The 27789-nt window shown below is 38.6% G+C and overlaps 2 protein-coding genes across 6 annotated transcripts in view; one reads left to right on the top strand and one right to left on the bottom strand.

Moving 5' to 3' along the window:
- slc25a15a (solute carrier family 25 member 15a) overlaps positions 1 to 8151 on the top strand; it is a 12594-nt gene extending 4443 nt beyond the window's left edge. For all 5 annotated transcript variants that reach the window (XM_088921151.1, XM_088921153.1, XM_088921155.1 and 2 more), the window contains 5 exons: positions 1414 to 1672; positions 2246 to 2383; positions 2913 to 3085; positions 3480 to 3638; positions 4551 to 8151. In XM_088921151.1, the coding sequence (XP_088777277.1) occupies positions 1414 to 1672; positions 2246 to 2383; positions 2913 to 3085; positions 3480 to 3638; positions 4551 to 4672 (851 nt within the window). In that variant the 3' untranslated portion in view covers positions 4673 to 8151. The remainder of the gene's footprint in view (positions 1 to 1413; positions 1673 to 2245; positions 2384 to 2912; positions 3086 to 3479; positions 3639 to 4550) is intronic.
- tpte (transmembrane phosphatase with tensin homology) lies at positions 7142 to 27789 on the bottom strand. The gene is made up of 19 exons (XM_088921150.1): positions 27507 to 27789; positions 26176 to 26295; positions 25015 to 25098; positions 24509 to 24556; positions 23036 to 23197; positions 22201 to 22320; positions 19587 to 19686; positions 19022 to 19085; positions 17936 to 18000; positions 17259 to 17319; positions 16300 to 16381; positions 14298 to 14386; positions 11929 to 11990; positions 11226 to 11306; positions 10200 to 10305; positions 9114 to 9211; positions 8546 to 8641; positions 8116 to 8186; positions 7142 to 7604 (listed from the first exon to the last, which is right to left on the bottom strand). The coding sequence occupies exons 2-19, from the start codon at positions 26223 to 26225 to the stop codon at positions 7502 to 7504; spliced, it is 1542 nt and encodes a 513-aa protein (XP_088777276.1). The 5' UTR covers positions 26226 to 26295; positions 27507 to 27789; the 3' UTR covers positions 7142 to 7501.

The following is a 27789-nucleotide window of genomic DNA, read 5'->3' as shown; positions in this document are numbered from 1 at the left end:
TCACAGTCCAGTGCTGACTAGTCATGGAGACAGTAATCTGTCTTAACTTCCTAGGTTTCCTTATCTGAATGTTTCAAATTTGGAATGGCCTATAGCATTGCTATCTAGAAGTTCTGGGGCCCTGGGTTCAATTCCTGCAGTGCTATCTGCATGGAGTTTGTATGTTCTCTCCATGTTCATGCTTTCTCTGCGTGCTCTGGTTTCCTCCCACAGTCCAAACACATGCAGTATTTGTAAGGATAATTGGCATCTGGGAAAAGTGGCCAAGGTGTAAGTGTGCGTCTGTATCTGTGTGTCTGCCCTGTAATGGACTGGCATCCTGACCAGGGTGAGCCCTGCCTTGTGCCCGTAACTTGCTGGGTTAGGCTTCGACAACCCCCACGACACTATACTGGATAAAACAGTTAGAAAATGGATGGATGGCATATTATTTTGATTTTTGTCATGAACGTCATGTTAATCACATTGCTGCTCCCTTCCCTGTGACTGTAGAAGTCCTGTGATGGGGTTAAGTGAAGACTGCACTTTCTACCAGAAACATGTGAGTCCCACGGGACCTTGCAGGAGTTAACATTGACTGGTGGAGTAGTGCGGCATTTACTAACAACACCCCTAGCTCACAGGTTCCCAGCATGTTACAGTTCACACATGTCCTACAGGATTCAGCCGACTAAGCACTGCTAAATGTAATAAACTGGTCAGAGGTGGCTGATAACATAGTCCAGACTTTATCCAGTCATATCTGGACTGTAGAGCTCATTCTGCACCCCAAACAAACACCTTTACAGTTCAAACAGGAGCCCTCATCTTTGGTCTTTTGATGCTATCTCAATTCTGTATGGTTCTGAGATCTTTTTTAGCAGCATGAATGGTGCCTCCCTCATTCAGCCGTGCTTTGGAAAGAGAGAAATGAGGTTTTCGGGCAGTTGGTAGTAAATATAGGCCATTCAATGAAATAGGCAATGCAATGCCAAACTGGTTCTCACCAGTTTAATGATCCTTTGAGCTGACACCTTGTTAATGTGGAAAATGAAGCTCAAACATATGCCTAAACTTGTTTTAATTAAAAGGAAACTATTCCAAAAACAGCCAGTTATTATTACTACACTTAAAATAATCCAGATAGTTTAGAACAGGGAGCTGCAAAGGAACAAGTAGAAGTTAATTCTACAACAGGAATTGTGTTGTGTTTATCCTTCTTTCTTTCTACTTTTTATAATGGAACTAACCTCTAATTGTTACTAATGAATCCCTATACGCTGTATATATGGAAGGATCTTAGTTTTCTAGGAAGAAGAATGCTAGCTAATAGACAACTGCAACTGAGGTTTGCCTTAGAATATTTCAGCTTTTGTTATCTGATGATACGTGACATCCAGCTGCAAAAAGATTTTGTTTTGCCCTCTTTCTCAGGAGGTACAGCCTGTGTGCTGAGTGGGCAGCCCTTCGACACAGCCAAGGTGAAAATGCAGACCTTCCCCACGATGTACAAGGGCTTTGTAGACTGTTTCGTGAAGACCTACAAGCAGGTGGGCTTCAGAGGGCTCTACCACGGCACCACACCGGCCCTCATGGCCAACATCGCAGAGAACTCGGTGCTCTTCATGTGCTACGGCTTCTGCCAGCAGGTGGTTCGGAAGGTCCTGGGCCGAGACAACGCCGCCGTGCTCAGGTGAGGTTGCTTTCAGGGTTTTGTCAGGGGTAGGGATGCTGTAGGCCTGCCCTTCTCTCCCCTTCCATTGCAAATCTTTGGTCCCAATGATTGTGAATTAGTTGTTTTTTTCAGCACTTTAATCAATTACCAATTTAGTAATTAATGTGTTAAAAGGATAAAAGATCCTGCAATAGTATATACTGTAAGAATGAGCCATTTGATGCCATTTATATTTAGAATTTTGGTTCCACTTGGAATTCACAGCACTTCTGGAATGGCATAATATATCAATGAACTGAAACTCCATTTAAAAAATACTTAATACTTCTGCAATAACAACAAGATATTTTACAGGACAGTACTACTCATTTCAAACCTTTATTACCTTTGACGTTGCTCTCAGAGTGTATTTTTTAAGTGTTGTCTTCCGGTATTAGGCATGTATTGACTTGGGAGAGAGCAGGTGTTCTCAGTATATACTGTACACATTGAAGACCTCAAGTAGCTCCTGGTTTTCACCGGTGAAGTCTTAGAGTTGGCTTGTGTTAAGATGATGGAGACAGGCCGTGTCTGGGTTTTGTTTCCCTGCAGTGATCTTGAGAATGCTGCAGCAGGTTCTTTGGCCTCTATCTTTTCCTCAATGGTTTTGTGTCCCACCGAACTGGTGAAGTGTCGTCTGCAGGCCATGTACGAAATGGAGGCCTCTGGCAGGATAGCTGAAAGGCAGACGTAAGTACCCTAAGGGAGCGGCTGTAGCTCAGACAGTTTGACCTTGATGTTTTTCATTGTATTTGTGTAAGCTATATCTGTATCTCACCTGCTGTTACTGGAGAAAGTGGAGTTTGGTCAACATTGTCTCACAGGCGGTATCAAACTAACTTACCTTCCACCGTGTATTTAAGTAATAAGCATAAACTTTTAAGAAACAGGACAGTGTTCTAATGTGATATTCATGACCACTCACATTTACACATTCTAGGTTCTAGGTTTTCTTATTTCCTTATTACCATCAGTTTTAACTTCCCTTCAGCTCTTAAGCTGTAGTTAATATAAAGGGAGTGCTAGTTTTGACTGACTTGTGTACCTCTGACATACAGTAACTGGTTAAAATGATCAGCCTTCCCAGCAGTCGATGATATAAAGATGCTTGTGAAAACTGCAGGTCCTTAATTTGGAACACAAGACCCAAGACAGTCCGCTGTAAAACCTGGGTTAGTATGCCAGAGCCTGACGGGTGACAATCCTGTTCTGTGTTCAGCTCGGTGTGGTCTGTGGTGAAGGCAGTATTGCAGTCTGAGGGGCCTCTGGGCATGTACCGAGGCCTGAGCAGCACTCTGGTGAGAGAGATCCCTGGATACTTCTTTTTCTTCGGGGGCTACGAGCTCAGCCGTTCCATTTTTGCATCCAGGGGGAAAACCAAGGAAGAGCTAGGTACTGTACCATACTAATACTTTTCTATTAAATTATCAGCTTTTCTAAAAATCATTTCATTTCTTGTTTGATTTTAGTCTCTTACCTTTCAATGAGAGCTGAACTTTTTGTGTGGTAGGACAGCCAGAAGTGACTGTAAATCATTAGTTAAAATGCAACATGAAATTATGTAATACAGACTCTTAGAAAAGGCTTTTCATTTCTAATCAATCTACACTAAAAACTGACTTGATTGAAAGTAAAGGAAAAGGCAGGAAGTGTCATCTTGCAATTTAACACATTTTGATCTTGTCAATTTGAAGCAATCCCTATTTTTAAAATGTGAAACATGAAGCATTCATACGGTGCATATGGACTTCCTGTTGTTCTGATTGTGTGGCTTTGCTCTGTACAGGAGTGCTCCCCGTGATGTTCAGCGGAGGTTTTGGGGGTGCCTGTCTCTGGCTGGCAGTGTACCCCATTGACTGTGTCAAATCCAGAATCCAAGTCCTGTCCATGGCTGGCAAGCAGGCAGGCTTCCTCAAGACCTTCAATAGCATTGTCAGGAATGAAGGTAACATCCCATAGTGCCCAATGGATAATAAAGACAAGGTCCAACAATATTACAGTGAACAACACTAACAGTAGTAGAATATTCCCATTTCCCACAGTATTCATGTTATAGATACATTTGCCATGTCCATTGTATGATGTCCTAGGTAAAGCTGAAGGCTGTGTTCCCTAATATAAAAGGGATTACTGTACATCTTCTTCGTTTTGGTCTTATTTTTGCTTTTGCTTATTTTAATACAAAATGACACTTTAATGCTCTTATATCGTTAAAGTAAAAATTACAAATATTACCATCTGTTTCAAGCCAGAAGCCATTTCACCCTGCAGCTCTCAACTGGCTACCCACTGAAGCTAAGTAGAGTTGAGCCTGGTCAGTACCTGGATGAGAGACCTCCTGGGAGGCTATGGTTGCTGCTAGAAGTGGTGTTAGTGGGACCAGCGGGGGGCACCCACCCTGCGGTCTGTTAGGGTCCTAATGCCCCGGTATAGTGGTGGGGACACTATACTGTAGTGGGCGCCGTCTTTCGGATGAGACATTAAACTGAGGTCTCTCAATGGTCATTAAAGATCCCCGGGCATTTCTCGATAAGAGTAGGGACATATCCCGGTGGCCGGGCCAAATTCCCCCCCTCTGCCTTTACCGTGGCCTCCAAATTGTCCCCATGTATGACTGGCTTGCACTTGCCCTGTGATGGACTGGTGGCCCGTCCAGGCTGTACCCTGCCTTGCACTCGTTGCTTGCTGGGTAGCTCCGGCTTCCCGTGACACCGTATGGTATAATTTTTGGTAAATGACATGACATGCCAATCTTTTTCATCTTTTGGGAACACCTTGGGGGTAATATAGAGTAAAAGATATCTATAAAAAAAAAGAAAGAGTACAGTATGTTCTAAAATACACTCTCCCTTTCCAGGCATTCCGGCACTGTATTCTGGTTTGACCCCAACCATGATCCGGACGTTCCCAGCCAATGGAGCGCTCTTCCTAGCCTACGAGCTCAGCAGGAAGATGATGATGAAACAGTTTGACAGCTGATCTCTCAGCCTACCTCAGGTCGTCCCCCACCCCAGCCTTTCTACTTGAAAGGCTTTCTTAACTTGAAGCTTGCTTTTGTTTTTATGTCTCTAAAAAAGTGTGTACTGCCCCATCCTTAGCTCCGAAACACTCCAGTCAAAATCGAAATACACCTGGTTATTAAAATTTCCCACTTCCATCTCCATCTGTGCTGTACTGAACATACAGCTGCTATTTTGCATTTCAGTACACCACTAAAGAAGGTAATGGACAATCTGGTTTAACTAGCTGGTTTTAAATGTCTTCTGACTTATGTGGAACCACTGTATGAAAAAGTCTCACAGTATCAGAGATTTTAATAGATGCCATGTACGAAAGGAGTGATTGTGAATATTTTTTTCATGTAGTCATTTTTTCCCATTTTTTACAGCCTTATTTTTTTCCCCACCAGTCTTCACTGATACCATTGGTAAATTGCATCAGTACCCAGTCAATAGCTTATCTCTACTGGCTTGACCACACTTGTGTTTCGTCTTCCTTCTTCCCTTTCTGGACTGAGGGTTGCTCATCATTTGTGAATTCCAAAACAGAGGAGCACGAAAAACATATTAATCTATTTTTAAATTATAAAAAAAATAAACAATTCATGGGTGATGTAGAGAAGAGTGACAGAAGTTAAGTAAATTGACCATCTCATGATGTCCCAATCTGGAGATATCAAACAAAAATTAAATAGTTTTTGGTTGCTTTTCAAAGAAATACATTTTGTGTATTATTAAGAATTTTTAGGAACTGCCATAGACTGTTCAGGCTATTTTTATGTATTACAAAGCACTCCCAGCTTGAAACAGTAATTACACTAACCACTTTGTGGCCTCCAATTTTGAGAGTCAAATTTTAGGGAAAAAAATCCAGTTTTATACTGATATTTTTAAAGAAGATATTTTGCATAAATATGTAATTATTTAAATATATTCAGGAATTATGATTACAGCTGTAAAGAACTGCTTTGACAGGAACACAGAAATATAAAAAATCTGAAGCATTTGAAAAGTGTTCTGTACAGTATATGGGAAAATGATGCTTTTCAAATTTTCTTCAGTCATCTGCTAAACCAGCACATGTAGGACTTTTCAGCAAAACAACTAATCAATTTTCCTTTAAACCTGAGTTTATGATAGAACATGAGGTTGTCTGTGGGTGACTGCTTTCACATTATTTATGTATTCCAACACTGTCCTATGTTATGATGGAAACAATTTCACACCAGACAATCAAATCAACACTCCCTCAATTTACCATGTCACATTTCATACCAGTGCAATAATAGGCTTTACTGAGAAGTAACTGCAGTTAGGTGCATTTCTTTATTAAAAGAAGCTTTGTAAACAATATTTTCCTCTCTGTCAGGGATTTCTGCAGCAAATGCTGCCTGCCATAAGCACAGAGATTTATAGAGGTAATGGAGATAAGTAATTCTCCAAGCTTCTCTGCCCTGGACTCCATTTTTCAACACTGCAAGTAAAGTTGTCTCGTTACATTGTCTAGATGTGTGGCCTTGTTCATTTAGAGTTCAATTCAAACTGCCAAAATCTAACCCAGGTTGGAGCCCAGGGCATTTGTAAGTTGGGAGTTTCCTGAAGAAGTTACTACTCTACAATATCTCTGTTCAATCCTTTCAGTTAGACGTTCAACTAAAGTCCCGACTATTAGCAATTTTGCAGACAGTGCTTACTTATAAATAGCCCCCAAGATTCCCCTGTGTTTGTTGTTCCAAAGCCAAATCACTCAAACATGTGCAGTGACAGTGACACCACTTCAATCTAAAGTGAAAAATAACTACTCTTGGGAGAAGATACACCTAACATGAATGGAAGGGCAGTTTAAGTTTAGTTTCCCAATGCTGCATGGAGCAATAATACTAAATAACTACAAAAATATGTTTCAAAGACATTGTCGATATTTTCTCTGTACTTTTCTGCATGTTAGATTTTCTGTTTTTACATATGTGCTTTTCTGTGTGGAGTTATATTTTTTTTCTAAAAGGGAAATGAATTTATTAATGTAAAGTAATAAGAACTGGAAAGCACCAATTATTCGTATCACAGAACAGTATCTGTTCTTCCATAATATTGGTTTATGTACATGGATTATTTATTATTAGAATAGTGACAGGTTGGACTTGGAATTGTATTGGCCTCATGACCATGTATGGACAGAAAGAAGAGGCTTATCATCAGTTTTCAACACTTTAATGCAGCACTTGGAAAGCTCCAACCACAGTATGTCTGGCTAGGAAGAACATATAACTGCAATATGATATCTGGTGCTATATAAATCTCAGACGAACTGCAAGTTCAGTTATATGTTTTGTCAATGTGATCCTCTGCCTATCTCTGTCCAGTATGTAATACCTGATTTAGGTATACTGTACACCCCCAATAAAGTGGTCAAATAGTGAAAAGTATTATTCAGATGTACAGACATAAATTGGATGTGAATTCTCTGGTGGTTTATTTTAAGTCTTTTTACATTTAAATGTGCATTTTGACTTGAAAGAATAAACACTGTTCATAAAAAAAGAGAATTATGTTAACAAACCTTTCATGGGTCTATTATATACATCACATTCCTGCTGTACTGAGAATTCTGAGCTAAAGGTGTGAACAGTAAAGCAGTTTGGTCTGAAATTTATACCACTCTGTTCTAGAAGAGACAGTGTATGCTGTAACCAAAATGTTCTTGTGGTCTATCAAAATATCAGAGGGTTCAGTGCAGGGAAGTGTAACTCGCAAAAAGGAGAGTTCAGATCTCCTTCGTTCGAGGTCCTCTTAGCAACAGACCTCGTAGTTAGACCTCACTGAAGGCCAGCTCCACTGCAAAGTCCTCTTTGTAGATGCTCCAAGTCTTTGGCTTGTGCGGGTTGTCAAGCTCCTCTCTCGAGAGGTAGAGCCTACAGGAAGAGATGAGACTTTGAATATAAGCAATTAAAAAACATCTTTCAAGATTAATGCTGTAGAATATGAAATTCGACTCCACCAGGTTCTAACCTTGTTGGAACAGCTTAAAGAAGAATAATATTGTAGTATTTGTGCTGATCTGTGATTCTGTGTTCTTTGTGACGGTGATCATCATTTAACACTGCAAAGGCCGAAACGTTGTGTTTCCTTTCATCTCTTTTCAGCATGGAATAAACCTATTACTTGTTCCTTTGCAGCCTATGTATGCTAACGCAGCTACCCACCTGAACTATCATTTAACACTGACTGCTTATTTCAGAATTTGTGGTTAGGTGTCCCATTTTCACTGATATTCTAAATTATGACAAAAAGTATTGAAGTCATCAGAAAAAATAAATAATCGGCAATTTTCCAGCTTTAAAAATGGATTAAGAGATCGTAATTACATTTTGTTTCTTGGTATACAAAGAATGATATGTATTTCCATTATGAGAAATGACCTACCTGTTCTTTTCAATAAAAGAAGTGTTAAACCAGAAATAGAAGGGACAGTCTTCATAGCCTTTAGGAAGACCCTGGGGTAGAAAAAAGGTATACTAGGAACTGGTAAAAGGAACATGTTTTATTTTTGTCTTGATGCAGTTTACAGATGTGTACAGACATTTAAAGTGTTGTCAGTGCTTTACCTGAGATGTTTTTATTGCTTTATTATAATTTTATATTTTATTAGTTAAACAAGGCACAGTTGAAAGTTCCACATTCCGGCACATACCTTACAAATATCCTTGAGGTACTGAATTGAATATACACCACAAAAACGTCACACTCCATTTGTAAAGTACTCTGTATTATCTGCTTATCTTTGTCATTACTGATGTAGATGTCTTTCATTTCACAGTAATACACTACACTACTTTAAACTTGTGGTACTTACAGCACTGGACTCGAACATGACCTTCACATCTCCACTCACAACAGGACCCTCCGATAAACTGATAACAACAGCATTGCTGCCAGCGTCAGGAAACAGCTGCAAAACACAACTCAATGTAAAATGACCATACTATATCCCATTTAACAATGCACAGCTAAACCAGCATGTTCCTGGTAATCCTAAATCTAGAAATACAATTTGGTGTCTTGGCAATGACAAATGACCAATTTTAACCAGAGAAACAAACATATCTAACTTGGCATTCCATTGGCAAATTCACAAATTCATCTCAGAATTTTCTACAATTTAAATATGTAAATTGAGTTAATGTTCAGGGGTTTAAATGGGATTTTACTGGACAGCAAGATCTATGAGCTGCCGTGAATATGGTTAGGTAGGAAACAGTGTACCATAGCTATCACGAGTATCTGGATTTCAATCACTTTTCCTAAAACTGCTCTCTGAAGATGAGATGGCAGTAGTACAATGCAGGTTCACTACTGTAGCTTCACTTTGGATGCAGAACTCAGAGAGTGCGACATGAACTCTAGAGACAAGCATGGCCTACCGTACAGTTTTCCTGAGTGGCACAAACACACTGGAAGGCCGTCTCCTTCTTCACAATAATCTTCACCTTCAGGTCACTGCCATTGCCTTTTCCCACACCTGAGAAGACAAGGAACTGCTCAGCAGGACTCATTTTATTTAGTGGGTAAATGAACAGAAATTAGCCAAAGCATAATTTATTTTGTAAAACGTTTTAGAACCGATATTTATTACTAATTCGATTCTTGCCTTTTAGTGTGTTACTGATTAATACAGAGATTGTATTTACAAATGTTTTTGGGATATATCTTCTTTTTCATCATTATTTACCTGATATAAAATGGCTGACGACTCCCCCATGCGTTTCTTTAGAAAATAAGACCATAAATGCTACAAGTGAGAAGAGGCCATTGGCACGTCTAGCCTGTTTTGTATTTTGAATTTAATTAGTCCCAGGATCTCATCCATTTTGTTGAGAGAAGGTAGGGTATTGGTTCCAACAACAGGACTGGGTAGCTTGTTTCATCTTCAATCAACCCTTTGGATAAAGAAATGCCTCTTGTTCTCAGGTTTTTAAAGTACTTCCACATAAAGTTCCACCTGTGCCCTCTGGGTCGTGTTTCCCTGTTCGTTCTGATTAAATCTTTACTTGTCCCTAGAGCTTTTTCACTAGCCTCTGAAGGATCTGATTGTATTTTATCTTTGGAAGACTAAACTGACAGCTAAATACATCATTGCAGATTTTGAGAGGTTATTGAAAAAATGAATCCCATTGCTTCTATTTTGTCATTTTAAAATTATTTTCAGAAAATTATTTAAAGAACTACTGTATGTGATCAATATTTAACTCAGCAACATAATCCTTTGCTGGATTAAACGAAGGAGCTGCCAATTCCCAATTCTCATTTCAGTCCTGTGAAGAGTTCTGGTAACATGCAGATCCAGCACAGACGCATTTATAAAATCACATAAAATCATATTCAGGATTCAAAGTCTAAAGCTTTTATGGAAAGAAATGACAAAGAGTACACAATTTCCACTTCACAGACTTGGATGCACATCAGCAGTGCCTGCACTTAAGAGAAACAGACAGTCTTAGCACTCTTACCCAGTATGGAATGGATTCGAATGCTTCGAATTTTCAAGCTCTTCTCAGGAGGTAGCTGCCTGTTGTACTTGTTTTTCATGATCTCATAATACCCCACGTACCTGCTCTGTAAAGCACAGAAACAAGACTCTCCCTCAAAAAATAATGGACTCACTATCCTATAAACTAAACCTCAGCAATTGTCACCTTGGTATCCCATTCAAATACCCAAAAGGCAGCCACAGTTTAAGATGAGGAAAAATGACCTTCTCAGGTACTGAAAATCAAACCCTATCTAATTGGACCCCCAGGACTTAAAGGGCTTCCAGATTTATCCATATACAGAGCATTTAAGCAAGGCTGGGCTTGGCCAGTACAGGGATGGGGAACATCTTAAGTATTTATTTTGCTTTTTACATTTGATGTTTCAATTACAGATTAAAAAAGAATTTAAGGCATACATTTCAATAACCATTTTTCTAAATATACAGCCTTCAGTTCTAAGGTGCTGGTAGACCAGCAGGTGGCACTCCAGAATTTCCAAACCAATGTCCCATTATAACGGGACAGCAAGCAAAATGTGCTGTAGGAAGTATCATCCTTTTGGTTGAGCTGTTAAATCAAGGACTCTATGCCCATTAAAGATCCCATTTGAATGTTCCCAGCAGTAGGGGCATTAACATTTCTGTCCTGGTTAGATGCTACCCTGGACTTCTGTGATGTGGCCTACCTAAAATGCCCTCTTATCCAATTGGTGAAGCAATATCTTCTGCACGTGATCTGCTGGCACGTCACCCAGATGGGTGTTGCACCTCAGCGGTGGATGAAATGAGTTCCCTCCTACTGTATATGTAAAGCACTGGAGGATGCTTCAGGATGAAAAGCAGTACACAAATGCAAGGAATTATTATTACTTTTATTTATACATTTTCCACTTTTCAAAGAGAAAACTGACAACTAGCTATCTGTATTGTTAAAAGAAAACAAAACATCAGAAGCCTTAAAGCATGATAGTGAATTTAGCTTTCAACAATGCTATATTTGTACCTGTGAAGGCGTCTCTACTCCTTGGAACTTTGAGCTCATGCTTGTGTCCGTTCTTCTCTCCCCAAAATAATCCAAACTTTCCTTAAAAAATGCAAACAAGGTAAAGTTTTTAATAAGAATCTAATTAAATATCATGTAGTACCATGGCATGGTTGTTTTAAAAGGGGAAAAACACAAAACTATCCAGCAGTTGAAAGGGATTATTACTGAATCTGCACTACACATCCTCTGTTGTAGTGAGCACAAATTTCTCATGCAAATGAACTAAACATCTTGAGCTAAAGTAGGTAGCTCCTCTCTTTTCCTGATTGGGCAGAACCTCTTGATAATTTGAAATCAAAGATAAAAGCACGTCTCTAAGACAATTTATATTTGGAATTCAATTACTTTAACTATTTATTTTGCTTTTTGCATTTAATGTTTTAGATTAAAAAAAGAATTTAAGGCATACTTTTCAATGATCATTTTTTCTAAATATACATTACTGTAAAAGTTTTATTTGTACAGCATGATATTATATACCTTTCGTTCCAGTGTTAATCCATTGTTAACTTGCTTTGCTGTCTGACTATCTACAGTGGCACTTTGAGGCCCTAATGATTTAAACATGTTATATGAATGTACTGTAAACAGAGCTACTGTACGTTGTGGTTGAATTCTCTAAAGGGATTCTCTGACAGTATTGCCTTGCTGGTCAGGATACCTTTGCACTCTCAAACTGGTCGCTGTCAATGAGCCATGTACACACCATTGTCCCAGTACGACCTATAAAAACACACAAGGCACACTCTGAACTGCCTGCCCCCAGACAAAAAGCCTACAAAAAAGGGAATACAGACATTTTTACACCCGAAGATGACAAGGGTAGACTTTTTAACAGCGATGGTTCCATTCCTTGTTAACAACATGGGTTAAAACAGAGAATATTATGAGCAAATATTAAATATCATTGCTAATGTAACATCGTTTGTACTTCAGCAGAATTCTATGTCTACATGATGAAGATGGCTTGCAAGTGATTTTACAAAAAATAAAATGTTAGGTTTTTCTGGAATGGTACTACTGGAATGAAACTACTGTATCATTGCCTCTGGACTCTGGAGATATATTTGCATATTCATACAATATTCTTAGTTTAATCTATAATTTATATAATTCCTTAGTTATTCTTGCGTCTTTAAATGAGATTGTATGGTACGTTTTCTAATGCATGGGATATCCATGTATACAGTATGTGGTTTGATATTTATGTAATTTATTTTGGATTGATTCCGTTCTGTAATGGCATTCTTGCTAGAATCTGATAGATTTTCACATGGATGCAGTTCAACGAACACCTTTACTGTTACTGTTAATTCATACAGTATTACATCAACATTTGGAATGATTTCTTGCACTCCAAATGGATCCCCAAGCACTTTATACATAGGAGGGGATGCAATTCAACCACCACTAAAGTGTAGCACCCACTTGAGAGACACATGAGAGCCATACTACACCAGCAGCCCCACTACACAGATCAAGCACATGTCTGCACCTGTTGAATTTAGAGGGAATTTTTGGAAGGCAGGACTGAACAAGCCCAGAATGGAAGTTAGCCAGAACACTGGGATTACAGCATATAAATATTATTTCCTGGATCTTAATACTAATGTTTGAACTTAACTGATATTTATTTTTCAACTCTGATGAAAAATGAGTGAGTGAAGTATGAGTGAAGTAATATTCTATTGCAATTATCTTTGGGATGCAGATGTTGAATTTTCACATGGTTGATACTGAAATAAACACTGGAGTTCTGATTTAGACTTGGAGTTGTAAATGCATTGATAAAAGCAATTTGTCTGCCTTTTCTCATGGCTCTTTGATGTTTAGAATACTGAAGATGTTTTTTTTCTATTTCTGATTCCACGCTTTTAGCTTCATCATCTGTTTGATTTCAAACTTGCCAGGATATGCTTCTTTTTGTTAGCTCTAATGTCTAACTAAGACCCTGTGTACATTTTAGTTGAAAAGCTGTGTAAGAAAAGTCTGGTTTAGAGTTGTGACCAATGCTTATGCACGGTAAAATTACATCTCTAATAATTCCCATCATATTAACATCTGTAGTGTTTACCCTCGATTTATTTCAAATCGGTTTTATGACTTATGTAGTGTTATGCTCATTTATCAGTGCAGCAGATACAGCTACAATCCACGCTTGTACTGTACATCCCAGGCCTGCATTACAACATCTCACCAGTAGGCGGCAAAGAAAAATCAGATTTTAACAACCTCTGAAGCACAAAATGAGGCACAGAAAATGTAAAAGCACATAAAAGTAATCCTGGCACCTTTTGCTGATTATTCATGTCACTTAGTTAAAAGTATTTTAAAATTGCCCGTGTTATCAAGACACAGTACTCAATATTGACAAACCTGAAATTATTAGAATTATTAGAGCTTCTAATAATTCTACAGTCTATCACCCTGCAACTCACAACTGACCACCCACTGAAGGGTTGCTGCTGGAAGTGGTGTTAGTGGGACCAGTAAAGAGTGCACACCCTGCAGTATGTGTGAGTTCTAATGCCCCAGTACAGTGTGGTGACAAAATAAGCGGTATCCTTCGGTCAAGATGTAAAACCGAAGACCTGAATCTCTGTTGTCATTACAGGTCGTTTCTCGAAAAAAGTAGGGGTGTTAACCTCAGTGCCCAGGCCAAATGTCCTTCTATCAATCATGGCTTCCTAATAATCCCCATCTATAAATTGGCTCCATTACTCTGTTCTCCTCCGCACTGACAGCTGATGTGGGGTGAGCGTACTGGCACACTTTGGCTGCCGTTGCATCATCCAGGTGGATGCTGCACCTTGGTGGTGGTGGAGGAGAGTCCCCATTACCTGTAAAGGGCTTTGAGTGGAGTGTCCAGACGTGGTACATAATTTTAAGGAATGTTATCATACTGTTTCTTAAACGGTATACACCATCATATACAGTACCCTTACAATTATTCTTTTCAGTAAGCTGTCCAATCCATCCAAGGATTTAATAAAGAGACTAAGTGGCACATCCATGTGTCAAAATCCTCACCTTTCCCACCCTTGCAGTGAATTGCGATGATGTTCTGAGGGTCAGCGGCCATCCACTCTCGAACGCTGGCTGTGTATTTTAGCATGTCTCTGTGTGTTACAAGGAAAGAACATCACATGAAACATTTCCAGCCAGCATCCCATCAAAAAATGTACACTGCTGTACTAAAGCTATGGAAATCTGAATTACAACGTATTTCACCAACAATTTACTCATTTACTCAATTCTAACTTATTGTCAGGTTTTCCTTGCCATTTACATAACTTTTTTCTCTCTCCATCGATTAATCTAAAAGTCTACTTTTTGTAACACATAATACAATTTCAGAATTGTCTGTCACTTAACACAAAATGGTTAAAATTTCAGGGAGAGATTGAACAGAATTGAATTTCTTTAAGAAGAAGGAAACACACACAGTAGAAAGATCTGAACAGTGCGCAGTAAGGATGTTGCAAGTAGTGTACTTTGACATTGACATAAAGGATCTTAAGACTGTCACTGCCCCTGTGCTAGCTGCTACTTTTCAATTATAGTGTCACTGCTGTAGTACTGTGACTTTCATTAGACTGTTACTTTCTGAAATCAAAGCTAAATTTTCCCAGTTAATACAATTAACAGTTCTGATTTTTTCAGTGTGAAAGACAATTATCTACAAAACACAATAAAAGCTGTAAAAAAGATATGTCCTTTAGATTCATTCTGTGACAGAAGCAAAGAGGCACCAATATCTGCCACTATTATGTGGTTAGATCATAAAATGGACAATTTAGTAAATTTTAGTTTTCCTGTTCCTGTTTTGGTTTAATTTGTTTCCAAAGCAGTAATGCCTCAGTGCCCTAAATAAAGGCAGAGTATAACCAATATCACCTTGTTTGTACAGATTTATGCAAAAGGTAGGGGCAGGCTACCATACCTTCTCAACATGATAAACAGCATTCATCTAAAATGAGTAAAATAAAACTTTAATTTCTACAATCTGGGTACCTCTTATAGAAATGGCAACCTTTCTGTATTACAACAACAGTTTTGTACATTTACAAGAACAGTTTCCTTAGTCTATCCTCTCTCTCTATTCCTGCTGTACATCCCTATCAAACAATCCCTGTTTGTTAATCACTAAAGGAGTTGAAGTGTTTTTGGGACATACCACATTTATTTAATATATTCCTTTAGTACTAAACATAAATGAAGAAAACAAATAAAAATGTGAGGGCTGGTCAATCTCATTCAACCTCTGTAAAAAGGGTAAATTGACACATCTAACAATTTTAGTTGGAAGTATCATCTGAAGAAAGGCTTACTCAAGCAACAGAGCTTATATGTCAAACTTTCACCACAATGAACAGCCTTCTAGGAAGTTTCACTCAGAATCTGTATTATCTTAAAATGTTTAATTTATTGTAATTATTATTTTAAATTTAAAAGATGATAAAAACCAAGAACAAAACAGTAAAAACAACTATAGCTGCTACTCTACTGTATATTTTGGTGAACATTACTTCACCAAAGGATGGCATGGTGGCGCTGTAGTTAGTTTTGCTGCCTCACAGTACCTAGGCCCTGGGTTCAATTCCAGACCTGGGCTGCTATCTGTGTGGTGTTGGCACATTTCCTCCGTGTTTGTGTGGTTTTCCTCTAGGTGCTCCCATTTCCTCACATAGTCCAAAAACTGGTAAGTTAATTGGCTTCTGGGAACACTGGCCCCGGTGTGAGTGTGTGTGTCAGTGTTGGTGTCTGTGTGTGCCCTGTGATGGACTGGTGTCCCATCCAGGTTGTATTCCTGCTATTCACTGCTTGCCAGGACAGGCTTCAACTTCTGCAACATGAAATTGGAAGAAGCAGTTAGAAAAGGGATGGATTACTTCACCAAAGACTCATGCTACGCTATATGTGGTAATACTCTGTATTTTGGTAAAGGCTACACATACCCCATGCTGAGAAGGCATGTTTATATCAGGACAACACATACAGTAGCTTTCCAAAACAAGTACTTTGTACTTACTCTAGTGAAGGCACGTTGTGGTCATCAATGAAGATGCGCTCCACTCTGTAGTGGAAGTATTTGGGATCGTAGCCTTTCTCGGCTGTTCGTAAAATGAATGAATTAAATACATTAGCATTCCAGTTACAGAAGTTAAAATGTCAAATCCACATTGGCTTGCCACTTTCTTATAATCTATAAGAATTATCAGGTTGGAAAGCCCATCTCTCACAGTACTGAAGTGGTTTGTACAGTATCTTGAGCTAATGTCTGTCCATTTCTGCCTGTCAAGTCAACCTAACAACACTTATTTGGATGCAGCTGAGGTATTTCTCCCTCCTAGTATGGCTGGGAATTCCCAACAAATAATTTTTAAAACTGTTCCAATTATTCCTCCTCCCACAGTTCTCTCTAGTTCTCTCTATTGGCATAGAATATGCACTAAAACTGAAGGAGAGAGGGCTGCTGGTAAAAGCCATACCTGGAGAGCAAATGAGGCCATACAGCATATCTAGATATCACTGGCTCTAATGTGATTCAAGTCATCGTGAGCCACCTGCGAATTATCAAGTGGAGAAACAATTTGCCAAATGTCACCAACGACTGGTGCATTTCCATTTCTTATCTTGTAGTTCATCAGTGCTTCCTTGGTACAAGGTTCAGATCTGACTCCTGCTGTGATCTGTCATGTGCCAGTGACCTTTTATTCTCAGTGCCACCAGCATCAATCTCCATCAAATGCAGCTGAACTCAGGGGCAGTGAATCTCACATATAGCACAATCTACCTGGTCCTAAATATCCCATGAGGTTCACATGGATGAATAAAGCAGGGTGGTCAAAATGAAGTTGTTACAATATGTATTTCACTGTTTCCTAACAGTGTGCTGTTTGTGCAAAGCAAACATAGCAGTACTGTTGACCACCATCACTCATTTCAGGAATATTTTGTTAGAACTCAAAGATATAAATGGTCACTTACTGCAGAGGTTATAGACTTTGTAGTGATCCTTGTGTTTCGTGTCAAGGAATCGTGCAACTTCCTAAAGAAAACATAAGAAATGATACAATTATAGAAATGAGGTTGCGGAAATGTGCACACATTACCGAGAAATTAATTCCACCTTCATATGCAGTGGTAGACATACATATTTAGTATACATTTTCCAGTATAATCTCCAGAGCAATCATACATTTTCCATAACACGAAGAGCGAACTAATCTTTCAAGATAGATGGGTAATGTGATCAAAATAATGAGCACACAACTCAAATATGAAATAAAATGGGGTGCTTTTAAGTTTATAATCATGGGGTGCTTATGTGTTTATACCGGCAGAGTTAAAACACAGTGATGTGAAAAATAAAGCACATCCTTTTAAGATTCTATGGATTTACATATTAAAAGATACAGTATCTAACCTTGTCCTAGTCCTTACTGAGTCCTAACAGTAAATAAATCTAACTTTATGTGATAGATAACACACACACATTTTACTTAATTTTTAAACAAGAAATAAGTTAAACATGGGGTCTTAAGTTTAACATTTCCCTAAAACTTTCCTTTTGAATTTGAACTGAGTTATGTACAAGCATCACTGCCATATCTTGGAACGGCTGTAGGACCATGATAAGATATCTTTTGTAAAGGACAGCCTACCCCAATGGGATTCCTGTAAAAAGACTGCTTCCCAGATGATGGAAATGACATGGCAATGATGCGATCTGTGAAAACAGAGAGATTACAAACTAGCTGAGCCCTGTTACAGGAACTCTCTGCCCCAGACTCTGATATCCAGTCTCACTTCTGGTAACACTATGACTAAAACTCAAAACATAACACAACGTCGGATTTTTTCAACTGGGGAAAAAATATCAAAGTAAATTTACTATGTTAAAGATTTACAGCAAGGCTACAATCTGACAAAAAATATAATTGAGCACTGATCAGTAAATTACATTGGTATGGGAGTGTCACAGTTCTTCTCAGCAACATGGTACAGTAGGTTGAAATGTAAGTGAGAACAGGTGTTTCTTAATCTTACATTTGAACCATCAGATCAGACTAATATCAAACCTGGCTTTTATAACCAGGTGCTGGTTTACAGAGATGCAGCAGCAGAGATTCTACTGATCAAGGATTTGCTAAGGTTCCCTTAAAGAACAAATAGCATGTTTCATTACCAGACAGCATCACAGACAACTTTAGAGGAAGTAATGTGACTGCAGTCTTAATTTCCAGCTTCACACTTCACATGTTTTTAAACATGGACTTTCCTCTCTTTCTCACAACATTAGACAACATCTCTAAACACTGGACTTTCCTCTCTTTCTTACACCCGAAGAAGGCTCCACAGCTGAAACATTGTGTTTCTATTCTTCTCTTTTCAGCATGGAAAAAAACTTGACTTCATTTGTTCATTTGTTTTTAGACATGTCTGTTCAGTCAAATTACTTTCAAAAAGTCAGCTGGCACTGAGTCTTACAGGTCTGTGTTCTCAAAGCTGCTGTTTTTCCAAAGTCACCTGCAACTCCTAGAGAAGGACATTTCTCCAAACCTGGATGCAATGGAACTATGAGTTTAAATACTACTGGTAATACAAATGATGAACAGTAAAATGACTAACCTGCCACTTAAACAATAGCAATATTTGGTGAGGCACGACACTATTTTCTGGAACCCAGTCATTTATTCTTTAAAATGCATTAAATCTGAAATACAGCAGTTCCAACACAGCATACAAACCAGTCACATAAGTCAGATCAAGATCAAATCCATCCTTCTGGTAGCGTCTCTTGTTTTCGGAAACCTGGGAAATCAGCACAAAGTTCAACGTTAACTTCTTCCCATTGCAATAATGAGGCTCCCACTGCCACATCTATGACAGTTTGCCTGTTCATAATGAATCTTAATCCTTTGTGTATGTTGGAGGATCTACATACACTAATGTGGGTGCAATAACGAGAAAGGATTGTTAAAATGAGATTAGAAATGGCAATGCAGACTTTAACTGTAAACACAGAGACAAGGTTCTAGGGACACATCTAAAGTGCATCTAAATTCGGAACGGAGAATAGATAACACGTCTTTACACTAATTACTGTGAATGAGAGGAATATGGAACAAGCTGCCAACTTAGGTAAATGAGGTAAATGCTTAGAGTATCCCAGAAGAATTGGACGCATATCTGTAAATCAATAAGCAGTACATACAGTAATAGCATGGTCAAATCTGGAAAAACGGCTCACATTTGTCCGTTCTCTTGTTTTTGTTATTCAGTGCAGTGCAGTGGTAGGCATAGCAACCTCACCATTCTCCTCGTGGCCTTCTCCAGGTGCTTCTTCTGCGAGGCAAGTCTAAAGATCCGCACCAGGATAATGATTCTCAGGGCTCTCAAGAAGGACACCACTCTACAGAAACACAAAGGAAAAGGGTTGGTCAAACTAACACCAGGAAATGGATATATGCTGTAAACTCAGTATGGGGTTGTGTGCAATTCCATTTAAAAACACTTTAAAGCATTTCTCATTTTACCTCTCCCCAACCTGCCCTCCCATTGCGTTATTCAACTTTCAACACACTGCAATCTCCTGACAGGAGGGTCAGCACCCTTACTGGATCATTATAAAGCTGCACACATGTTGTAAGTCAGAAGATAGACTGCTTCTCCAAGTGATGACCCAGTACAATATATTTAATTTAACTGTGAGTTAATAAGCATGTAACAGAATTACCCTTAATCGATTAAATTCACTATCCAATTGCAGCAGGTCCTCCTAACCTGTAGTATGGTTTTGGAGAACCTACATACATAAAGCCCCTGATATACCGTACCTGCACCCTATTTGATGTAACCTGGACTATACAGCTGTGTGGAATTGTGAAACTAGGGCTAAGGCCAGACCAGTCCTGATGTTCTTAACCTTTCCAACATAAATTCCTGCTTCCACTTAAGTCAGAAACCTATTTTACTGGCTGATCCTGTTTGACCAGGATCCAACAAGTAAAATCATCATCCTCAGCACCAGCAGGTGTTTTTTTAGTTATCTTCCACAAGACTCTACATTTCACTATCAGTGCAGTCTCCCCATGAAACCAAAATTTTTCCACTAAGTTCACTGTCTCAACCTGAGACTTTATCCTAAAACCTTAATAGACAACCCTTGGTGGATGATGAACCTTTTTTTCTAGAGGAATCAGATTGCTGTCAGGGGAGTTGACTGCTCATGCAAATGTGGAAAATGCCCACTAGTGGACCAAACCAGTATTTTCACTCCAGATCCAGCTCCTCCATTATGCAAATGGGAGAAGTGCCATTTGCATAATGTTGTGCCAGCAAACTCCTATTTACTTTGCCAAACTCCCATTTCAGCTGTCTCCAAAGATAAAAAATAAAACAGTCAAGAGATGACTAAATAGTTCCAAAACCCACAGTTCAAATTCTAAGTTGATGTAAAGTGAAACCGGTCAACTGGTTTACTGTCAACTGGTCAACAATAATAAAAAAAATAATGTTATTTATCAAAAAACAGATGGGAACATTATAAAGAGATTCTACTGACTCAGAGGGAAATAACTCGTGTGTTATTTTCAAATAGACAACATGGAGTTCTGGGCACCTTGAGGCAGAACACCCACTTGTAAAGGTATGTGACTGGCACCCCTATTACACAGTGCCACCTAGCGGTTATGGTCTCCTTAAAGATAAAACTGTATTTTCATTAGTATCACACATACATTTAGAGGATTAAAGTAACATGCTTGTAGTTTTTGTTTGGAAAGTTTCACACTTCACACAGTTTTAAATCCAGAACTAAAATAAAAACTGATGAGCTCTACAGCAAAATCATGAAACAGCACAGCCAAAACAAATTATAAAAAGGCTCAGACTTCACAAAATGTAGCATGTAGATCTGGGCATTTTCTCAGCTACTTACTCAATCAGAACTGTGTACCATGATTCCTAATAAGCGTAGACTAAAATATATAAAACATACCCACAACAAAATAACCAGAAATATTGTGCAATAGGAATTGAATACTACACAGAAGTGAAAAAGTGACAAAAATCTTAGAAATAATAACTTTTTAGCATATATAACAGCCCACCTTTCCCTTTAACTGTAGCCCTCAACATAACATATGCTTCACATCAATTATAAAATCCAGAGTGAAAGAGATTAGTGGTGTTAGTGGGGTATTTTTCTAAAGTATGTTAGCGTAAAATTCCTCTTTTTCTGCTCAGCTGTGCCAAGATATGTTTTTCTTCCCTGGGCCATACAGAGAAAGATCCTTTTTCCTGCACGTGTGTGTGTGTCTTGGTATGTATGTGTGGTGGTAGGGAGTGCAGGCTATGTTCCTTAAATCCCAGCTTTCAGTGAAATTCAGAAATTTCTCACTAACTTTAAACATAATCCTAACAATTGTTAATCTGCTGTTCTCTGACACAATATCCAGGAACAAATCTGTCTACAGAGTAGATGCAGATAACAGATGTCTTTCAGATTTCGCCACATTTTCCTAATCAATGTCACCTTGCTGGTTTAGACACAATAAAAAAACACAACTAGATTCCTAATGTTTCACAATTGGCACTAAAAAACTCAATCCTGTACTGAAGTGCTGCGGAACAGGAAACAGAGTTCAATCCCCAAATAAAACAGATGGAGATCACTAAACCCCTATTCCAAACCCGGGTTTGTATTTGTAGCTTGGCAATGATACCAAGCTGTTACAAAAAGAACCACCAAATCCTTAATAATTATAGTGAGAACTGGGCCTCGAATTAAGTTACAAAAGATTGCACCTCTTACAACCCAGTGTTTACTCCAACAATACTATGTATAAACAGTATAATGTGTGACTTTTGTGCAATTGATCAGCTGCACAGAGATGAGGAGAGAGAGCTGTCATGATGTTCCTACCTGGGGATCAGACTGACACCTGTGAAGTCTGAGAATGTGTAGACCATGGTGACAATCAGGGTGAGGACGACGATACAGGCGTCCATGATATTCAGCCTGGAGCTGAAGTATGTGTGGAAGCTAAAACAGATAAAACAGCAGCACAGCTCACATTTACGGACACCTTTGAACACAGTAGGTTTCTAGGAAATAAGATCCCCAGTTTTAAAAGATTTAAGATGGAAAACAAATACAGAGAATGGTGATCTCCTTGAAAATACAATAAAAAATAATAAAGAGACGGGCTGATGAAGGACACATTCTTATTTTTTAATTGAGCAGCTCTCAAAAATCTGTCATCTTCTTAGGCACGTAGATCAAAGGTCATGTATAGTTCTTACCAATTCTGTCACTTTTGCTTGTGCATTTGCATAATTTAATGCTTATTTAGTTTTGACAAAATCACTGTGTAGTCCCATATGCTGTGCATGTCCCATAAATATGGCACAGGGCACAGAAGCACTAAGATTTTTCTGCTCCTAGTCAGGTGCATATCTTTTGTACGTGGGAGAAAAACAGATCATCTGGCAAATACCCACAAAAAACAGGGGAGCTTGAGGAGGAACATGCAAAATCCATACACTGTAAGTGCTCAAGACTTGAATCAAGTGTTGAGCCATGGAGCTGCAAAGTAGCAATGCTAACTGCCCTGTCCCCTTTCCACCCCTACCGTAACATATTCAGCAGTCAAAATACTGGTTTAAAGAGTGATCACCTAAGTGAAAGACAAAAAAACTCCATCTAGGAAAACATCATCTGTGACGTGCGGCTGTGTTTTTTAACAGTACTGACTCACCCTTCCACATAGACTCGGAGAAGAACGTCAACCAGGAAGAACAGGGAGATGGCTAAAGATATGGCTTCCAGGGCATCCCCTGCTGCTACGCTCTTGTTTGGAGTTGCAAGATCGACGATGACCAGGATGATATCCACGATAATGAGCACCACACCAAATATCCTGGAGAAAATGGAGCACAGGCCTTTCTAACAGTGACAAATCCCTTCCCCTCATTTACTTTAACCCAGAGTCTTTCCTTGCACCACAAGCCAATACATGACAGGGTACTCATAGATACACAGGATCAATTCACCTAGTGAGACACCAATTCACCTAGCCAGCATGTCTTTGGAAGTTTTCTTCCTAACATGCCATTTTTATTATGTTATATACCCACACAATTGTGTCTTTCTGTCTTGCATCATAACAATGAGCCCTCTACCAACTTGAGAGAAAGCCCATTGCAGAGTTTCCTCTGCACAGGCCTTTTCATCTTTTGTCATGTTCCATGGCCTACAGTGACATACAGGAGGTTCAGTGCAGATCACAGGAGAGATGCACCTCTCACTGACATCACCATGAACCTGCAGGTGCCTGGACAATTGCAGGGGTCATGGTTTTGCTGGGAGCCACGGCCGATTATTCTCAACCCTACCCGACCCCTCCAGCAGTGCTACATCGACTGTGTGCCACCTCTAGGGAATTCTGGTCATTTTTGTCTAGTGACATGACCCAGGCTCAAACTCAAAGCACCGGGATCACAGAGATCAATGTGCACTTATAGCTAGTGACCCTAGTATTTATGACAAATGCTAATATTTTGCTAGGAGAAATTACCATAAAAGTCCCCAATAATACAGTTAGTTTATCAAGATTTACAATACCCAACACCAGTACACAGTACACAGAGAGCTCTTAAAACATATAATGAGAGCATCTCATATTGTCTGGCTTTGACAAGGGAGGATTGCTTAACCGGGACAATGACTATTATTAGCTTGCGTACTAAAATATGAAGAGTATAAATTGCAAGAGTAACTCCACTCATTAACTTTGAAAATCATATTACAGTTGATGATATTGCTTTGAGAAAATCCCACATGATACCTTATAGTAAAAAAACATAGTGACTCAACCTGTTAAGGTACGCTATAATCACAGGATCAAGCCTGAGTCATGTCACTAGCCAACTGTAACTGCGATTGCCTCTGAACATGAACAACAACAACAGTTACACAGAGACCACTATGACCTTCATTTGCAGACATGTGGTGGTGCTGAGGGATGCACCTCTCTTCATTTACAGAGATGCACATTTCTTTACATTTTCACTTCCTCATTCTCCCTTGTGTGCAGTCAAAGGGTTTGCAGCTGTGAGACAAGATGTGGATAACACACAACTGGCTATTCCAAACTGGGTCAGTTAACAAAACAAACTGGTCTTTGGACAGTTTCAAACAGAAAAATGAAAATCTGAGAGGGCACACTTACCGGAAACCAAATGACATCACAAATGGAGTGATTACTTTCTTTATTTGGCTAAAGAGATGAAAAAATGAATGGTGAGTTAAAGAGAAATAAGTGATTTCACTGGATGTGGTGTCATTCCTACAACTCCTGAAATGAGGAGATCACTTTATTTAAAGCTGTAGTTTGACAATCTGCAGTTTGACATTTGACAACCTCAGTAAAGGACTCTTACACTTCAATTAGAAATCTGCTGCACTAAGTGGGTAATACTCTAAAAATACGTATTAATACGTATTTTGGTTTCAACAACATTACTTTTTTTTTCATTCGTAGTTATCAACATAGTGATACAAAGATTTATAATTTTTGTTCACTGTGAAAGCAAAGTTGTTTGTCTAGGAAACTAGAAATCCAGGTAAAACAACATTAATATTCCCTACAGAATTATGACATAATTAAGATGACATTTGTTTTCATAAAAACAATAAAGCCAGACAAAATCATGTGTGAAATGGCAACATACTCACTAGAACATTGTGTCTGATTCCATACTTTCTTCCTTCCCATCATCAATTTCTACAGATGCCTCCTCCATGCCTTCATTACTAAAACTAGAGAAAAAAAAACACTTCTAAGCACAACTGCATGACAGAATTTCAGAAGGAATGACTGGAATGACTGCCTTAATTCCTTAATAGACAGAGGTTTTCACGGGAACTGCACCAGCTCAAATCCTTCCTTGTAAAGTGTATATTACAGTACCTTCTCCAGATGTCTTAGCAGCGCACAGAAATGTTATTTTTAGCTCACACCAGCACAAATTATGACTAAAACATGGACTGTACACAGTTAATTTGGCTGAGGGAACTAAAGTTATTTTTTTTAATTTTTTATATTTCAACATGAAGGAAATGTGTGTGTTGTGGTGGAAGCTGGATCTCAATTAGGAGTATAGATCTTCTTAATGTATATCAGTGATCTAGATTCTAATACCGTTAGTAAACTAGCCATGTTCACAACCTTTAAATGTTCACATTGCTAATAAAATAGGAGCAACATTGAGACGCTGCAAAGTAAATTAAAAAACAAATTTCAACACTATTGAAGACTAGGCAAACACAAGGTGGATGGAATTCAATATTGACAAGTAGAGAACATCAAATATTAAACAACAAATATAATATGTAAAACTGCTGCTCTGGAATATGGACGAATACGTGTATTTCACCTCTAAAATGACAGGGACATTTTTGGATTTATAAATCTTTTAAAATTTTTTCTCAATAAAGCAATTTTTTTATAAAGTGGAAAATCAAATAAAATCATCTAAGAATCCTATCAAGTAGAGGTGTTTAAAATTATAATGATGTTTAAATGAATCCTTATGATATAAAGTCCTTTAATGTACAGTATATCAAGTCTGTGATGTTTGTGGTGAATATATGCTTATATCTTACACAAATGCAAAATAGTCACACTAAACTGTTTGGTATACCTCATATCCCAAGAACAAATTGGACTTTTACTTAAGTCTCCCACTGCAGTAAAATATATAGCAGCTTCCAGAAAACAGAAAAACAGTTTTTAATGACTTACTCAGAATTTCAATAGTAAAAGTTACTATTTAGCCAAATGAAATGTGTGTTACTATTAAGTCAGCACATAACAGTCTGAAGTTGTTAACTTACCCATTAACTTCCTTGGAATCTGACCCTGGACTAAATTTTACGGCGGACATACTGGCAGAAGTCTCTCCCGTTTTGCCTCCTTCTTTGAAGTCGTTAGGTATACACCAGAAGAGGGAAGCGCTTACAAAAACATGCGAGAATATTACATGTAATAAGCAGCAAAATAACTTTACTGACAGGCGTGTTGAAAACGTGACTGGAGGGAAATGAACAGTTATGTACCACAATGAGCAGCTAATAACACAGTAGGTTTGTTCGGCTTCCCCACCACACTGATGAGCACATACTCTAAATAAGCATGTTCTTCACCAGCGTTCTTCAGCCCTGCAAAATGACAGGCTAAAAGATACTGCTGTGGCTTTCCAGGTCTGGGTCACATGTTAACAAGGCACTGCATTTCATAAATAAGCTAAAATGTCTTGTTGTGCTCTGACATATTCAAGGACATGGTGTGGTCCTATTTTACTTGTTCCAAAGTCAGAAAATTTGCAGGCAAAGAAATAACTAAGAGTAAAGAATTCATGGTATTGAACAAGTATGAAAATAAGGCAAAGAACAAATCACAAAGGTATTCTACTTGAATCTTGGTTCATTTCTGACCTATCTTGGGCATTTCCTGACACTCGGGAAGCTAGACAGCCACATAGCCAAAACTGCCCTAGATTCCTCTTGTGGCTTGAACATGCAATATTCAGACAGACCTCTTTAATAGCAAATGTTAAGTAGTCAGCACCACCCAAAACTATTGATTTTGTGCACTTTTTCATAGACGTTTTCCCCATATCTCTTGATGCCTCCTGCTGGACAATGGGAATTTATACTTCTCCCTGTTAGTACAGTACAAGTGCGGTGTTGCTGCTGTTCATGGGCCAGCATCAATGTAATCAGATTTCGCAAATCTTGCCTTTTTTTCTTTAAAAAAGTGATGAAAGTGGAAACACAAGGAGCACATTTGGATGCTGATTTTGAGACAATTTGTATACAATCAATAAACAGAAATAATTAGAATATATGTAAAAGAAATGACAACGGGTTTCGTGTTTCATCCGAACACAGAAAAGTGGAAAAGCTTTGTAAAATCATCCTATTTACAGAGCAAAGCAGACAGTCCGCAGGCCATATGAAATGCTAAAAAATTGCACACTACACTATCAACACACTTAACGCAAACCTTGGTATTTCAATACTTCGTATTCTTTAAGAATTAAGATCCCTTCACTAACACTCGTTGCGAGAAAAAAAAACGACTTACAGTACGTTAAAAAAATTATTCGACTTTTTGAAGTCCTTTCGAAATGTTTTGCATTAAAAGATCGTGAAGACGAACATACCAATCTCGGCAAGTGGGAGAAAGGCTTGCAGTCTTCAGTAAATCTATGTCTTCATCAGATTTGTTTTGGATTTTAGAGGCGAGAAGACTGATTCAGTTTACGCCTGCTCATTTTAAAACGACAGAATCATACTCCGTTCATTTGCGTTATAGTCAACTAACTTGGTCTTGTGACTGCTTTCTCCTCTTGGAGGAATAAGGTTCAAAGGTTGAGAGGGAGAGAGTTATTTTTTTTCCGTTTTTGCTATTCCTCTTCTTCAGCTCTGCAGACGTAGCGGTTTTCC

This window comes from Atractosteus spatula, chromosome 7 (assembly GCF_055471065.1).
Source record: "Atractosteus spatula isolate fAtrSpa1 chromosome 7, fAtrSpa1.hap1, whole genome shotgun sequence".
NCBI classification, from domain to species: Eukaryota; Metazoa; Chordata; class Actinopteri; order Semionotiformes; family Lepisosteidae; genus Atractosteus; species Atractosteus spatula.
Note: the sequence above shows the minus strand (reverse complement) of the source record. Positions and strands in the feature narration are given on the sequence as shown.

Bases quoted from the DNA above. Each gene is read 5' to 3' on its own strand.
- tpte (XM_088921150.1), bottom strand. From the start codon at position 26,225: ATGTCCGCCGTAAAATTTAGTCCAGGGTCAGATTCCAAGGAAGTTAAT. The intron at 11,991-14,297 runs GTGAGGATTTTG...GTGTTTTTATAG, and splicing joins TCACTGCAAGGGTGGGAAAG to GTCGTACTGGGACAATGGTG. The intron at 9,212-10,199 runs GTAAGAGTGCTA...TTGTCTTCTCAG, and splicing joins TCGAATCCATTCCATACTGG to GTGTGGGAAAAGGCAATGGC.